We start from the raw sequence: 14,700 nt of genomic DNA on the forward strand, positions 1-14,700 counted from the left end.
TGCCCAAACTGGGCTGTTTAGAGGCTCCCTCCACCATGAATTGGTCCAAACTGGGCTGGTTAGAGGCTCCCTCCACCATTAATTGGTCCAAACTGGGCTGGTTAGAGGCTCCCTCCACCATGAATTGGTCCAAACTGGGCTGGTTAGAGGCTCCCTCCACCATGAATTTGCCCAAACTGGGCTGTTTAGAGGCTCCCTCCACCATTAATTGGTCCAAACTGGGCTGGTTAGAGGCTCCCTCCACCATGAATTTGCCCAAACTGGGCTGTTTAGAGGCTCCCTCCACCATGAATTGGTCCAAACTGGGTTTTTTAGAGGCTCCCTCCACCATGAATTGGTCCAAACTGGGCTGGTTAGAGGCTCCCTCCACCATGAATTTCCCAAAACTTGGCTGTTTAGAGGCTCCCTCCACCATGAATTGGTCCAAACTGGGCTGGTTAGAGGCTCCCTCCACCATGAATTTCCCAAAACTTGGCTGTTTAGAGGCTCCCTCCACCATGAATTGGTCCAAACTGGGCTGGTTAGAGGCTCCCTCCACCATTAATTGGTCCAAACTGGGCTGGTTAGAGGCTCCCTCCACCATGAATTGGTCCAAACTGGGTTTTTTAGAGGCTCCCTCCACCATGAATTTGCCCAAACTGGGCTGTTTAGAGGCTCCCTCCACCATGAATTGGTCCAAACTGGGCTGGTTAGAGGCTCCCTCCACCATTAATTGGTCCAAACTGGGCTGGTTAGAGGCTCCCTCCACCATTAATTGGTCCAAACTGGGCTGGTTAGAGGCTCCCTCCACCATGAATTTGCCCAAACTGGGCTGGTTAGAGGCTCCCTCCACCATGAATTGGTCCAAACTGGGTTTTTTAGAGGCTCCCTCCACCATGAATTTGCCCAAACTGGGCTGGTTAGAGGCTCCCTCCACCATGAATTGGTCCAAACTGGGGTTTTTAGAGGCTCCCTCCACCATGAATTTGCCCAAACTGGGGTGTTTAGAGGCTCCCTCCACCATGAATTTGCCCAAACTCTGCTGGTTAGAGGCTCAATCCACCCTGATTTTCAAAACAAATGTTGGTGCCAACCTCAACTTACTACAAGGGCCAAATTCACTGCTGGTGACAAGCTCTCCTCACTGCAAGTGCCAAATACACATGTTTCAAGGTGTTTTCCTACTGTCAGAGAGGTGGTATTGAGTGTGTAAAGTGTGTAGTTGTTAGGCTGTGATGTTGGAGTAATAGAGGGTCTTTGGTGTGTTAGATGCCCCCAGACATGCTTCCCCTGCTGTCCCAGTGTCATTCCAGAGGTGTTGGCATCATTTCCTGGGGTGTCATAGTGGACTTGGTGACCCTCCAGACACGGATTTGGGTTTCCCCCTTAACGAGTATCTGTTCCCCATAGACTATAATGGGGTTCGAAACCCGTTCGAACACACGAACATTGAGCGGCTGTTCGAATCGAATTTCGAACCTCGAACATTTTAGTGTTCGCTCATCTCTAGAGACAAGGCTTTTGTCTCTGCCCAGGAGGTGGTAACCAACCTCGTGGAATGCGCCCTTGAGTAAGAGATCTTAATTGTCTCCCTGACCCCGCGTGAAATTGAGGCTTTGGACTTAAGCCCTTTGTGTCTCCCCAAGAAGTTGATGAGGAGGTTCTCAGACTTTCTGAAGGAACGCGTACGCTGGAGGTAGATCCTCAGGCATCTCATGAGGTCCAGTGTATGGAACTTTTCTTCGTCAACAGAGGAAGGTACCTATTGCTCCTAGCCCTGGTGTAGAGCTGTCAGTTCAGGGTTTACAGGTCCTACCTAACAGCACCCAGGAGAAGCAGAGGAACCCCACACAGAGGCCTTGTCTGAAACCTGCCTGAGTACTGGAGCCTATCCCTGCAAACTACTGTCATTCACTCCGTGGACTTTGAGGAGATTTTAGTCAAAGTGTGAGCACCCAGCGGGTGTCGGCTCACACTATTTAAAGGGAAGTCCCCGCCCAATAGGGGCTGTGGCCATGACCTCACCGCTCATGCTCAGTAGGGGAGAAATGGCACTTAGCTTGTGAGCAGCTCCAATACATCTGAGCATGCTCAGTAAGGTGAAAGCTGGATGGTTAGACTGACCCGCAGGTGACGCATAGCGCTATGATAGCAACCTGCAGGACCCAATCCTAACATCTGGTCACACAGGACAGAAAAAATCACGCAGGGGAGAGGTCCTTGTGCCCTCTTATGGGGCAAGCCATGATTAATTAATTGGCTAATTAATATTCCGCCTGTCCTACCAGCACACAGGGGCAGAAATACCCCATATTGTGCTGCTGGTAGGACATCAGGGAAGCTGATTTAGCATCAGACATGACACCAAACCAGAGTGAAAAAAAAACCATGAAAATCTTATTCCTAAATATGATTTTTAAGATTACAGCAGTCTAGACTGGTCATATTGATATACCAAAAAAAACACTTGAAATAACAGAGTTTTTTTTTTTTTTAACATCAGCGAAAGAGGCACTACTTGTATTAGTACCACTACTACTTTACTATACTTTACTATCACCTCATGGGTACAGGTCAGTTTCAAAACCAGATAATGCCCTTCTTTCTTTTTTTTTTTTTTTTTTAATGTAGATTGTGAGCCCCACATAGAGCTCACAATGTACATTTTTGCCTATCAGTATGTCTTTGGAACATGGGATGGAAATCCATGCAAACACGGGGAGAACATATAAACTCCTTGCAGATGGTTTTATGCCCTTGGCAGGATTTGAACACCAAGACTCCAGCACTGCAAGGCTGCAGTGCTAACCACTGAGCCACCGTGTGGCCCCAGACGATGCCCTTCTGCCTCCTTCAGTTCCTCTTCATTGCACCAACTTCACAAGGGCAAGCCATTGTTTCTACTCACCTCCCTCATTTCATAGGTAGTAACAATGGGATAGATAACAATAAGTAGAACAAGAATAACATCTTTTACACCATGATCAATTTTGGAAGATAGTCCAGCTTTTTAAGCTGGCAAACTAGGCACATATTTTTCTTGAAATTCAGTAAATTGTCTCACACCTGGTGTTTAACTATGGCGGCTGCCCGGGAGTTGGGCGGCCGCCATAGGTGGCGGGTGTCTATTGTTTTATACAGTAGACACCCAGTGCTAATGTCCCTGGTTGGTGCCTCTCCATTTTCCCGGCGGCGCAAGTAAACTCTGGGGCCGGGATTGCATTGTCATGACAGCGGGGAGCCTTCTGAAGGCTCAATGGCTACTCTATGTAGCCTGCAATAGACGAGCCAGGTTTTTGCAATGCATTGCAATTAGTGATCAGACCCCCTGGGGTTCAAGACCCCTAGAGGTTCTAATAAATTCATTAAAAAAAAAAAAACATTTTAAAAAAGTAAAAAATATAAAAATAATAAAAATTTCAAACCACCCTCCCTTTCCCTAGAACACATATAAATGTACTTAAATACTGTGAAACACATACATGTTAGGTATCCCTGTGTCTAAAAATGCCCACTCTACAAATATATAAAAATATTTTTTGTATACGGTAAATGCCATAGCAGGTAAAAAGTAAAAAGTGTCAAATTGCCGTTTTTTCACTGTTTTGCCTCTGATAAAAATTTATAAACAATATACAAATGGTATTACTAAAAAGTACACCCGGCCCTGGAAAAAAAGACGCCCTATAAATCCCGGTACACAGAAGTGTAAAAAGGTTACGGGTGCCAGAAGATGGCGACTTTTAGAAAGACAATTTTTTGGCACAGGTTTGGATTTTTATTGAGGGGTTAAAATGTAAATAAAACCATATAAATTTGGGAGGCAACACGGTGGCTCAGTGGTTAGCACTGCAGCCTTGCAGCGCTCGAGTCCTGGGTTCAAAACAACATCTGCAAGGAGTTTGTATGTTCTCCCCGTGTTTGCGTGGATTTCTTCCCATTCTACAAAGACATACTGAAAAAAAAAAGAAAAAATATACATTGTGAACCCTATATGGGGCTCACAATCTACATAAAATAATTTAAAAAAAAAACATATAAATTTGGTATCCCCAGAAGCGTACCAAACATAGAATACAGGTGACATGTCATTTTGGCTGCACAGTGAACGCCATAAAAATGAAACCCATAAGAAAGTCGCATAAATGCACTTTTTCTTCAAATCCACCCCATTCTGGATTTTTTCCCAGCTTCCCAAGTACATTGTACAGAATAATCAATGGTGGCATCATGAAGAACAATTTGTCCCACAAACATTAACCCTTTCCCGCCGATGGCATTTTTTGATTTTCGTTTTTCGTTCTTGACTCCCCTCCATCTAAACCCCATAACTTTTTTATTTCTCCACTTCCCAGAGCCATATGAGGTCTTAATTTTTGGGGGACAATTTTTTCTATGCCGACAGCATAGGAGTCGGGAACAGGTAAGAAACTGTAGTTTTTTATGTTTTTATTCCCCCGGATCTCCGATTATGATACTATGGGGTTTGAAAAGACCCCAGAGTATAATAATTATTTATGGGTGTCCACAGTGGGGCATAATACTGTGTGCAGGGGCCACTATGGGGTACAATACTGTGTGCAGGGGCCACTAAGGGACATAATACTGTGTGCAGGGGCCACTGAGGGACATAATACTGTGTGCAGGGCTACTGAGGGACATAATACTGTGTGCAGGGGCCACTGAAGGACATAATACTGTGTGCAGGGGCCACTAAGGGACATAATAGAGCGCGCAGGAATGCGGAGGAGGGGGTCAGTCGAGGTCTTCGGCGTCGATGGGGGGGGACATGTCAAAAGTTCGCCACGGGGCCCCGCTATTCCTAGTTACGCCACTGGTCATACCCACATATCTTTTGACTTCCTCAGCTTGACATTTTTTGGCCCTAATATGTACTATCTGAATGGATTTTAGAGATATTTTTTTTTACTTTTAATAGATTAATAAAAGTTATATTTTAAGTGTATTCTAACTAGTTTGAGATTTTGGAATTAATACACATACCCTCTATCATAATATTATTTTTGGCTTTCTTTTTAACTGTTGCCTAAATGACTGCTGGACACATCACCTCTATCTTCATGCAGTAGCCACAACCAACATGGAGTTTTCTATTTGCTTGTGTTTCATGTAAAATCATAGAATTAAATGAGGGTGAACTTTTTTTTTCGTCTTATGACTGTTTACACAGTATATACTGAAGAGTGAATATAGAGAGATGGTAATAAACAACCCTATGTTTCATGAAAACATAGGATGGCCCAATAGGCCGAAACAGCGTTGTCCATAGCTGGGAATCTGTTCCTTTTGGGACAGAAATACTGATTTGGCAATTAAATCCACATTATGATTAAAAAGACTTTATAACTGAGTCGTTCATGATGTTAAGGATGCTGCCCTCTATAGGGTGGTGTACAGAGTGCACTGTTCTCCTAATTACATCCTGGAGAATAGATTTGCATATTTTTTTCATGAAAATAGTAATTGAATTACCCAACATGTAACACAAATGAAGAGAATATATAACATTGGTTAAAGTGTTAATGATACATTGAGTTTATAAATATATTCATATTCTGGAATACTGCTACTAGTACTTACATTTAAGAAGTAAAACACCGTGCTGGCACTGATTGAAAAAGATAAAAAGCCAGCCAATGTACAGATGATTAGATCCGACATAAGGATTTCTCTCTGAATAAAAAAAAAAAAAAAAAAAACAGGTCAAGTTTTTTTTAGTGTATTTTAGATAATATTTGGTCAATTAATTATACATGGCTAGGTCCATACCCATGGTGCTGTGTCACCCAGTGAAATAAACAAGAAAGACTTGAGACTGGAAAGGAGATTCACCTTCCAGAAAGACAATGACCCTAATCATACAGCCAAAGCTACAATGGAATGGTTTAGATTAGTGTTGAGTGAATAGTATTCGATCGAATACCTCGCTCCCATAGGAATGCGTGTAAACGGTCAAACACCAAGGGGTTAAGTGCATCAAATATTCACTGCGCTTAACCCCTTAGTGTTCAGCCGTTTACACACATTCATAGGGGAGTGAGATATTCGATCGAATATTATTCACTCATCTCTAGTTTAGATCAAAGAATATTCATGTGTTAGAATGGCTCAGACAAAGTCCAGACCTAAATCCCATTGGGCATCTGTTGCAAGTCATGAAAATTGCCGTTTACAGACGCTCCTCATCCAATATGGTTGAGCATGAGCTATTTTGAAAAGAGGAATAGGCAAAAATCTCAGTCTCTAGATGCGCAAAACTGGTAGAGACATACCCCAAAAGACTTATGGCTGTAATTGCAGCAAAAGGCGACTCTACAAAGTGTTGATATGGGGCAGAATATTTCTGCACGTCACACTTTTCAGATTTTTATTTGATTCAAATTTTGAAACTATGTGTCATTTCTGTTCCATTTCACAATTATATGCTACTTCTTGTTAGTTTATTACATAAAATCTCAATAAAATAAAGAATTTTTCGGACTATATGACGCACTTTTTTCCCAAAAAAATTGGGAGGAAAATGGGTGGATGTCTTATAGTCCGAATGTGGACTATTAAATGGGGACGGAGGAGTGGAATTGCAGCAATGCCACGGTCCTGCTGACGCTTGTTTCCTGCAGCGGCAGGAGTGTGGCGATACTGCGGGCCCCGACACTTGTGCCGGCAGCTAAAACCTCCACGATATCCACTGTGCTATTACAGCAGATTCCGGGTCTGTAAAGTTAATGGTGGCAGCTCTATTGCAGAGTGGTCGCCATAGCAACCGGGTCCCCGCTGTATCAGTGGAGATGCCAGAGCTAATGCACGCGATCAGAGTCGTCTCTGATAGTGGGTATTAATACTTCAAGGACTTCCCCAAAGTTTAAAAATAGCACCCTGGACTGGTCCCCACCGGCTCCATACCTTTAAAGTTGTAGGCACGGTGATATCACAGGAGCCAAACTGTTTCTGTGACAGCCAGGAGCCTTCTGAAGGCTTCCAGGCCTGTCATAGCAATATTACTATTGCGACTGGTCTATGACCAGCCGCAATAGTAATGTACAGAATCTCCCATAGACTGCAATACACTTGTATTGCAGTCTATCGGACTAGTAATCAAATGATGGCAGGTTCAAGTCCCCTAGACGCGGACTAATAAGATAGTTTAAAAAAAAAAGTTTTAAAAAAGTATAATATATATATATATATATATATATATATATATATATATAGTTCTAAATTACCTCCTTTCCCTAGAATACATTTAAAAGTGGAAAATTACTGTGAAAAACATACACATTATCCCTGTGTCCAAAAATGCCCGGTATATTAATATTTTTCCTGTGAACGTCAAAATTTTTTTTTTTTTTTTTCATTTTGCCTCTGTTTTAAATAAAAGGTGATCTAAGCAATAGACATTCCCCAAAATGGTATAACTAAAAAGTATATCTGGCCCAGCAAAAAACGCTCTATGTATCCCTGTACAGCTGCAAGGTCACCTGTCAATGTGGCCTTGCAACTGTTGCAGAACTACAACTCCCATATAGTAAATATTTTACCATTTTTTTGCTTCAAATTTTTTTCCCCTATTTTTCTCCTCTAAAACCTAGGTGCGTCTTATAGTTCAAAAAATACGGTACATTTAAATTTTTGGTTGTAAAAAATGTGAAAAAGTTCAAGGGGTATGAATAATTTTGCAAGGTACTGTATATACACTATATCTTATCTTTATTGAACAGACCAATAGTATGGGTTAAGGGGTCTAGGTTTTATTAAGGACAAGTTGATGCAGGTTTTTATACTGATTGGAAGGGAGGAATTTTTTCCCCTGAAATGGGGTAATTTGCATAAGCCTCATAGGGTTTTTTTTGCTGTCCTCTGGATCAACACTGTAGGGATATAGGTCGGACTTGATGGACTTTTGTCTTCATCCAACTTGATCTACTACGTAAATATGACCCCTGCCACCACACTGTGAACTACTAGAATATAAAAGGTAACAAAGCTAAGCTGTATTTTCCCTCTGGCTGTTTGTTAAAACACATTAATTATGACATAGGCAGCTTTGAAATTATATTTTCTGTTGTTGCATATACAAAGTTTTGTTTTCATGCCTTTGGCTTCTTGGCATTTACCTGTAAATGACTTTGACATCTACAAATGGATTGACATTCTCGACCTAATTAGTTAACCTGCATCCTAGGATGTGTAATGTGACTTGAATTAGCTTAATACTAACAATGAACACAACTTATAACTATATAATAAGATATGTAGGAAATCTCTATCACCTCTTCCAAGCATGTTCAGAAGCCACCATTGTTCAATAAAGAAAGATCAAGGGATATTGAGAAATTGCAACCAGTACCTAGACATTTTTGTGATTTCCACCACAGTGATCCAAGAGGTTTTAAGGTAAGTGGAATTGACAGGGTCCATTTAGGTAGTAGGGGTGGAGATTTACGTAAGACGCGTTTGTGCAAGGAAACACAGTGGATTGTGGAGTTGGACACTTCCGCCCCAGCAGGTCTCAATGAGATGGTTAGCTTTAAGTCCTTTTTGTAATGTCATCTAGCGTGGTTTTTAATTTTGTATTTTGTGTACTTGTTACTAATTGTTGTTGTCTTTGTAGGTTTTTTGAGGTCTTTTGTGTATATCTGCGATTCCCCTTCTATCGTTGTTATCATGGATACCCCAAGTCAAGATTTGAAGAAAAATGGAACAAGAAATATGCCTTTTTTTTTCTCATTATATGAATTTGTCACTTATTTATTTTTTATATGCATTGATTTATTGTCATGTGTTTTCACTTATATATCTCTTTGTCTCATCACGCTTTTTTTTATTTATTCACTTATTTTTCACATTATTTATTACTATGAATTGTCACTTATATACTTATTTGTTATATTATGCTTCTCATATATTTTATCACTCTTTTCATATTATTCATTTTTATGAACTGTCACTTATGCATCTATTTGTTATACGTTTTATTTTTTTACGCATTTGCCACTTTTGTCAGATATTTCTGATATGCACTTTTCACTTTATAATACACAATATGAAATTCCTATATATATAAAAATATAATCTAATATATATATAATATATTCATTATGTTTATTGGATCAATATTTATTTTATATTTTTCTTGTGAGTAATTATCATTATTTTCTGTATCTGCATAATTCTTGTTTATATATATTCTTCTTAGTATAGTATTATATTTGTATTTTTATACCTTATATTTTTGTAATGATTGTGTCAGTAAAAGATATTAGTTATGAGATTTCAGGCTGTTTTGGGGTGTCTGTTATGTATTTATGCATATAGTGCGATTGTTGGTGCAGTACTCCGCTTCTGTGGCCGCTTTATTTCATTTTATTTGTATAAGAGAAATAGCCGATGCGTGTACGTGTGCGCATTCGGCTTAACTTTATTAACATTACACAAATTGAGCACAATGACGTTGCCACGTTACGCGTCATATGTGACTCGCGGCGGTGCGCATGAGTGGAGCGCCACACTGGGAGATGCTGTAAGAGCTCTGTACAGGTGAATCTAATTATTGTTTTATTTGGGGACATATATAAACAAATCAAATCAAAAAAGCTTTATTGGCACGTCCGAATAGATATTTGGCATTGCCAAAGCTAGTAAAGTGGGGGGTGGGGGAGTTGGACTCGGGTGGGTGAGTGGTGGATATGGTGGGGGTGGGGTGGGTGGTTTGGGGTATAACAGTCCGTGGAGTCTCATCTTCCTCTTCGTTGGTGACCGCTATATGGGGAGGTGGGGGTGGGGTGGGTGTATTGGGATAAATATAATAGTCCGTGGAGTCTCATCTTCCTCTTATTTGGTGACAGCTGGACACGTATTGGGCAGCGATCTCCACAGTGGCCTCTTCTTCTCCCAGTAGGATGTAGAGTTTCCTCTTCTCGTCTGCAGATATGAAGTCTGGGATGTGGGCAGAGAGTCTTTGGTAGTAGACGGCCCTCACAGCTGAGTATTTGGTGCAGTGTAGCAGGAAGTGGGTCTCGTCTTCTAGGGCCCCCTGGTCACACTGCTGGCACAGTCTGTTCTCCCGTGGCTTGTACGTCTGCCTGTATCGCCCCGTCTCTATCTCTAGGTTGTGGGCGCTCAGTCTGTACCGGCTCAGGGTCTGTCTGTGTTTGGGGTGGTGTATTCTCTCCAGGTAGATGGCCATGGTGTAGTCCCTTTGTAGGGATTGGTACACGGTGAGTTTCTTGGAGCTATTTATTTCGTTTCTCCATTCTTCAATGTACCACTCTCTGTTTGTCTCTGTGGTCACCTTTATTTCGGCCTTGGTTATCATCTGTTGGTGTTTTTGGTTTGGTGGTTGGCTGTTGTTTGGTTGGTGAGTCTATGCTCGGTGTTTGCTACTACTCGCCTCCTGACGAAGCAGGGTGTCGGCGAAACGCACGTCATGCGTTTGTGACTGTCCCACTGGTGATGTACTAAGTGTCTCCCCCCTCTGCTATTTATTGCAATTGGATATTGGGAACAATGTCTGTTGCCATGGGTATGTATATGTGATCCCTTTGGGGATACCTTTTTGCACTTTGTTGTTATCGTAGTGACCATGGCACTTTTTATGGTCCATTAGGCTATGGGATTTACAAACATATCACCATAGGTTGTGTGGTGATAGAGGACCTATTTATACCAATTTGGACTATATATATATATATATATATATATATATATATATATATACCTGTTATTATCAGACACACAGTAATCAGGCATTGTTTCCGATTTGTATATATTTCTACTATTTGGGGTAGCGCTGTAGGTTCCACCAGTGGGAGGGTACGGTACTGTACCGCTATTTTGTGGGGGTTTCCCCACTTGTCTAACAAACTAGAGAAAAAAAAAAATTTTGGTTGGTGCACCCCCAATAGTTCCAAGGAGCAAACAAAATATATTAAAGTGTAGGGTAATATTCTATTTTATAGCGTGTAGCCGCTTGTCGGCTGTGATGTATAGCCGCATACATCACAGCCGACAAGCGGCTACACGCTATAATTCAATGCTATACAAATATTACTAGTACTATCAATGTGCATAAAAAAGCCTCTGATGAACTGACTTCGGTCGGGGAAACGGACCGTTAGGCTGCAATACTAGTTAGATGTATACCATCTGCGTCGTGTCTGTGTGTGTGTGGAGTAGGTTAAATCAATGGGGAAAATGTAACCCTATAGATACTTTGACTGTGTGTAACTGGTAATTACTAGATGTATGCTTGTGGTCTTCCCTAGCTTGTCAAATACTAGCAAACATAAGTACTAGCAAACATTGGAATTAGGGTGGGCTTATTGTTCCTAATCTCTGATTGACAATAGAGGAGATTTTAGTGCCCCCTAGGTTCTGGTACTAGTCCTGCTGTCTTATGCACGGAGGGTGGGAATTGTATTGAAGGGAATTGACTAAAAGACTGAGCTGCATCTGCAGGTTGACACAGTATCTAATACAGCCAATAGAATATTACCCTACTCTACTGCTGTTTCATTATCCCCTTTATATGGACGGTAGTTTATTATGCCGTTCTGAACTTTTAAAATAAATTAATAAAAGTTGAGTTTTAGTGCACTTCAATATGTTTTTTCCCCACTTGTCTCCCCTCTTTTTGTGTATTGTTTGTGTATATTTTTAATTCAGTATATTTATTAATAAAATTATCTATATATTTTTATTGTTTGTGTCTCTAGTTGTTCTTTTGATATATTGTTCAATAAAGTACATTACGGTGACTTTGTTATGTATATCAGTTTTGTAGATTTGGAGAAAAAGTTTTATGCAAATGAGGAAGAATCAAACCTTTCTGCACAGGGTAGATAACTAAAGAGATGGTAGGAGTTAGGACTGATTGTATCCCAGAAGCTAAAGTACTCACACACCATCTTTTTTAAGCAACTGTTATAGGCATTGATGCAGTATCTTAGTCAAGCATATCTCAAAGATAGGCCATCAGTGTTGAAAAAGTGGATACATTTTATAAATCTGTAAAAAATTTTCCCTTTTAAGGCCCCACGAGGTGACCCACATCCAAAAAACACGGCGGGAAAAAACGCAGCAGCGACACATCGTGGTTCTTCTTGCAGCATTTTAAACTGAGAGTTCACAGAGTTTTCTTTTTCCATTTTTGGTAAATCTTGGCATGTCTGCACCACGGTTTTTACAACAAAGTGGGCATGGAATTCGCTAGAATCCTATTTACTTTGCCTGTACTGTAATACACTGCGATTTTTCTTTGCAGCGTTTCCGGCCCATGGGGCCCTGGCCTAAAAGTTTGTTTTTATGCTTCCAGTCTGTGTCTGCTTAGCTTAGGTAAAATGAAATCGGGGACGTAGAGAGGGGATGCAGAGGTAGCGGTCGCTGGACCCTAACATGGCACAGAGGTCCCTCATATATGAAGTATTTTACTATTCTAAATATTTTACTATTTACTATTCTAAATATTTTACCATTCTAAATAATACAAGGCCCATGGCAGATTTTACATTTAGTCTCGAGAGCTTGAAGTTGTGCCTCTGCTATAAAATTATATTGTGGTCAGCTTTAGCAAGGTTTTCAGAAAGAGTAGCATTTCCAAAAAGTTCAGCTTCCAATACAAAATCAACCATTTGTGTTGTATCCCAGTAACATTTTTTTTTTTACATTTTTACAGTTCTTCAAATTGATATTTAAAAATTATTTTGACAAGTAAACACACATATTTAAATACAAAATAACTTACCAATGAGTTTTTCATCTTTTCTGGTAAAGGATCTTCATGTTTATTTGAACATATCAAGTTTTCATTCTGTTCAGGAAACAGTTTACCCTTAATATAAGCCCTATAATACAAAAATTAAGGTTAAACAAAATGTAAGAAATTAGGGAATATCTACTGATTAAAAATCTTATGCTATTTCAATGAAACAGTTTTAACTAAACTATTATTTTATAAATCAATAGTCGAAGTGAAGGTAGGAAACTTTATATTTTTTATTATATCCTTCACTTATCTGCCCCTCATAAATAGAAGACTGTTCAACTGAGAGCTGCGTGCAATAGAAGTCTATGGAGTGGGTAGAGGGGAGAAGGTGGACAAGCCATTGGAGGGAAATGGAGAGGGAGATAACGAGATCTGTCTGCACCATCAAAACTAGTGTTTTACCTCCAAATTGAGCTTATCAAATGAATAGGGGCTTCTAGGTGCAGTGGTTGGGTCTCATCATGTCTCTCTCTGCCCTCTAATTTGACCTTCACCTTCCCCTACATAGATAACCCTTTCCCTTCATTGTAAACTGATCTCTCTGTGTACAGAATGTCAAATTCAAAAGCAACACCTTTATATTTTGCCTCTTCAGGTTCAGGTTTGGAGGGTCATTTCAAGTTTGTTTCGGAATGAACAAGTTCGCTACACTTTACCACACTTTAAATTGGCTTAAAACATAGTTTAGAATACTTTTAGAGCTCCTAGGAACCTAGATATCTTCTTTTTAGCTCTCTAAGACAAACACAGCTGAAGTTATGTCAAAGTGAACATGACCGGTATGTCTATAGAAAAACAAATGGCAAGAAAAGGATACAAACAAAGAGTTTAACCATACACTGCGCTTTTATGCATTTAACATTTAAAACACTCTATAAATTACCCATTTATTAGGAGAATGTGTGTGCCCATGGTTTTTTAGACACACATAGTGGTTATATTGCTAAAAGCAATGGTTTTGTATAAAATTTAGCCTGAATTAATAGTTTGTAAGTGCTACAAGGGCTTATTGTTATTTGGGAGCCATTTGAAAGGTGATGAAGAACTATCCTCTTATGGGAAGTGAAACTTTTTTTTTTAGACCAACACTGTGGTATTGGCACCAACTATGTGTTATAGTGTAGCATGATGGAGGACTTGGGTCTAGGAAATGTCTGCCTGAGAGGTGGAAACTGTGGGAACAGGTGTGGTAGTGCAGCACAGACTAAATGATGGACCTGGCCTCAGGATATCTCTTCCTGAGTGGTGGTATGCAGTATCCATCTATGGCAACATGTGTGGACGTGCAGTTGGGCATAATGTGATGGAGAATGCTCCAGGACATGTCTGACTGAGTGGTGGTGGCGGCGATTTACAAGTAGCAGCAGCCAGCATCAGCAGCAGTTCATTAAATGGATGATGATGAGACAGAAACACCACTATTTGGAGGCATGAGCCGCAGGTGTTTGAAAATCCTCATGAATCCATGTCTGATTCACAGATCCAGCAATGAACACTCTTTCGTCCATAACAATTGAGGTCTGATGAGATAAAACTGGACCAAGTTCCTTCAAATGCTGTAACCTACTGGCCTGAATTCAATGAGGTTAGAGTTATTTGGTAGACTACAGGTACACTCTAGGTATGACTGTACCTGCTGGTACAGCCAGTGGGTGTCGGTTGCCGGTTTGAGCTCAGCTGCTACTTTTACTCTGACCCTGAATCTTTCCAAAACCGCTCTTCTTATTCTCCCTCCATCTACTAAACAACCTATCCCCGATATATCCATTTCTGTCTTCCGTCTTGCTGTTACATTGATGCAGCATGCTTGCTGCCTGGGGGGTTGTATATGACTTAGATCTCACACTCACCCACATATTAAGAAACTTAAGAAGCTCGCTTTTGCCAACTGCACCTTAAAAACATCTCTAGAATTTGCCCTTTTTTCACTATGGTGA

The 14,700-nt window shown here is 40.5% G+C and overlaps 1 protein-coding gene across 2 annotated transcripts in view; it reads right to left on the bottom strand.

Annotated features, from left to right (window-relative positions):
* PCNX2 (pecanex 2) overlaps positions 1 to 14,700 on the bottom strand; it is a 383,347-nt gene that overhangs the window by 149,733 nt on the left and 218,914 nt on the right. For both annotated transcript variants that reach the window (XM_075267754.1, XM_075267755.1), the window contains 2 exons: positions 12,743 to 12,842; positions 5,581 to 5,673 (listed from right to left, as the gene is read on the bottom strand). In XM_075267754.1, the coding sequence (XP_075123855.1) occupies positions 5,581 to 5,673; positions 12,743 to 12,842 (193 nt within the window). The remainder of the gene's footprint in view (positions 1 to 5,580; positions 5,674 to 12,742; positions 12,843 to 14,700) is intronic.

The sequence above is a fragment of the Leptodactylus fuscus genome, chromosome 3 (assembly GCF_031893055.1).
Source record: "Leptodactylus fuscus isolate aLepFus1 chromosome 3, aLepFus1.hap2, whole genome shotgun sequence".
In the NCBI taxonomy this organism is placed as follows: domain Eukaryota; kingdom Metazoa; phylum Chordata; class Amphibia; order Anura; family Leptodactylidae; genus Leptodactylus; species Leptodactylus fuscus.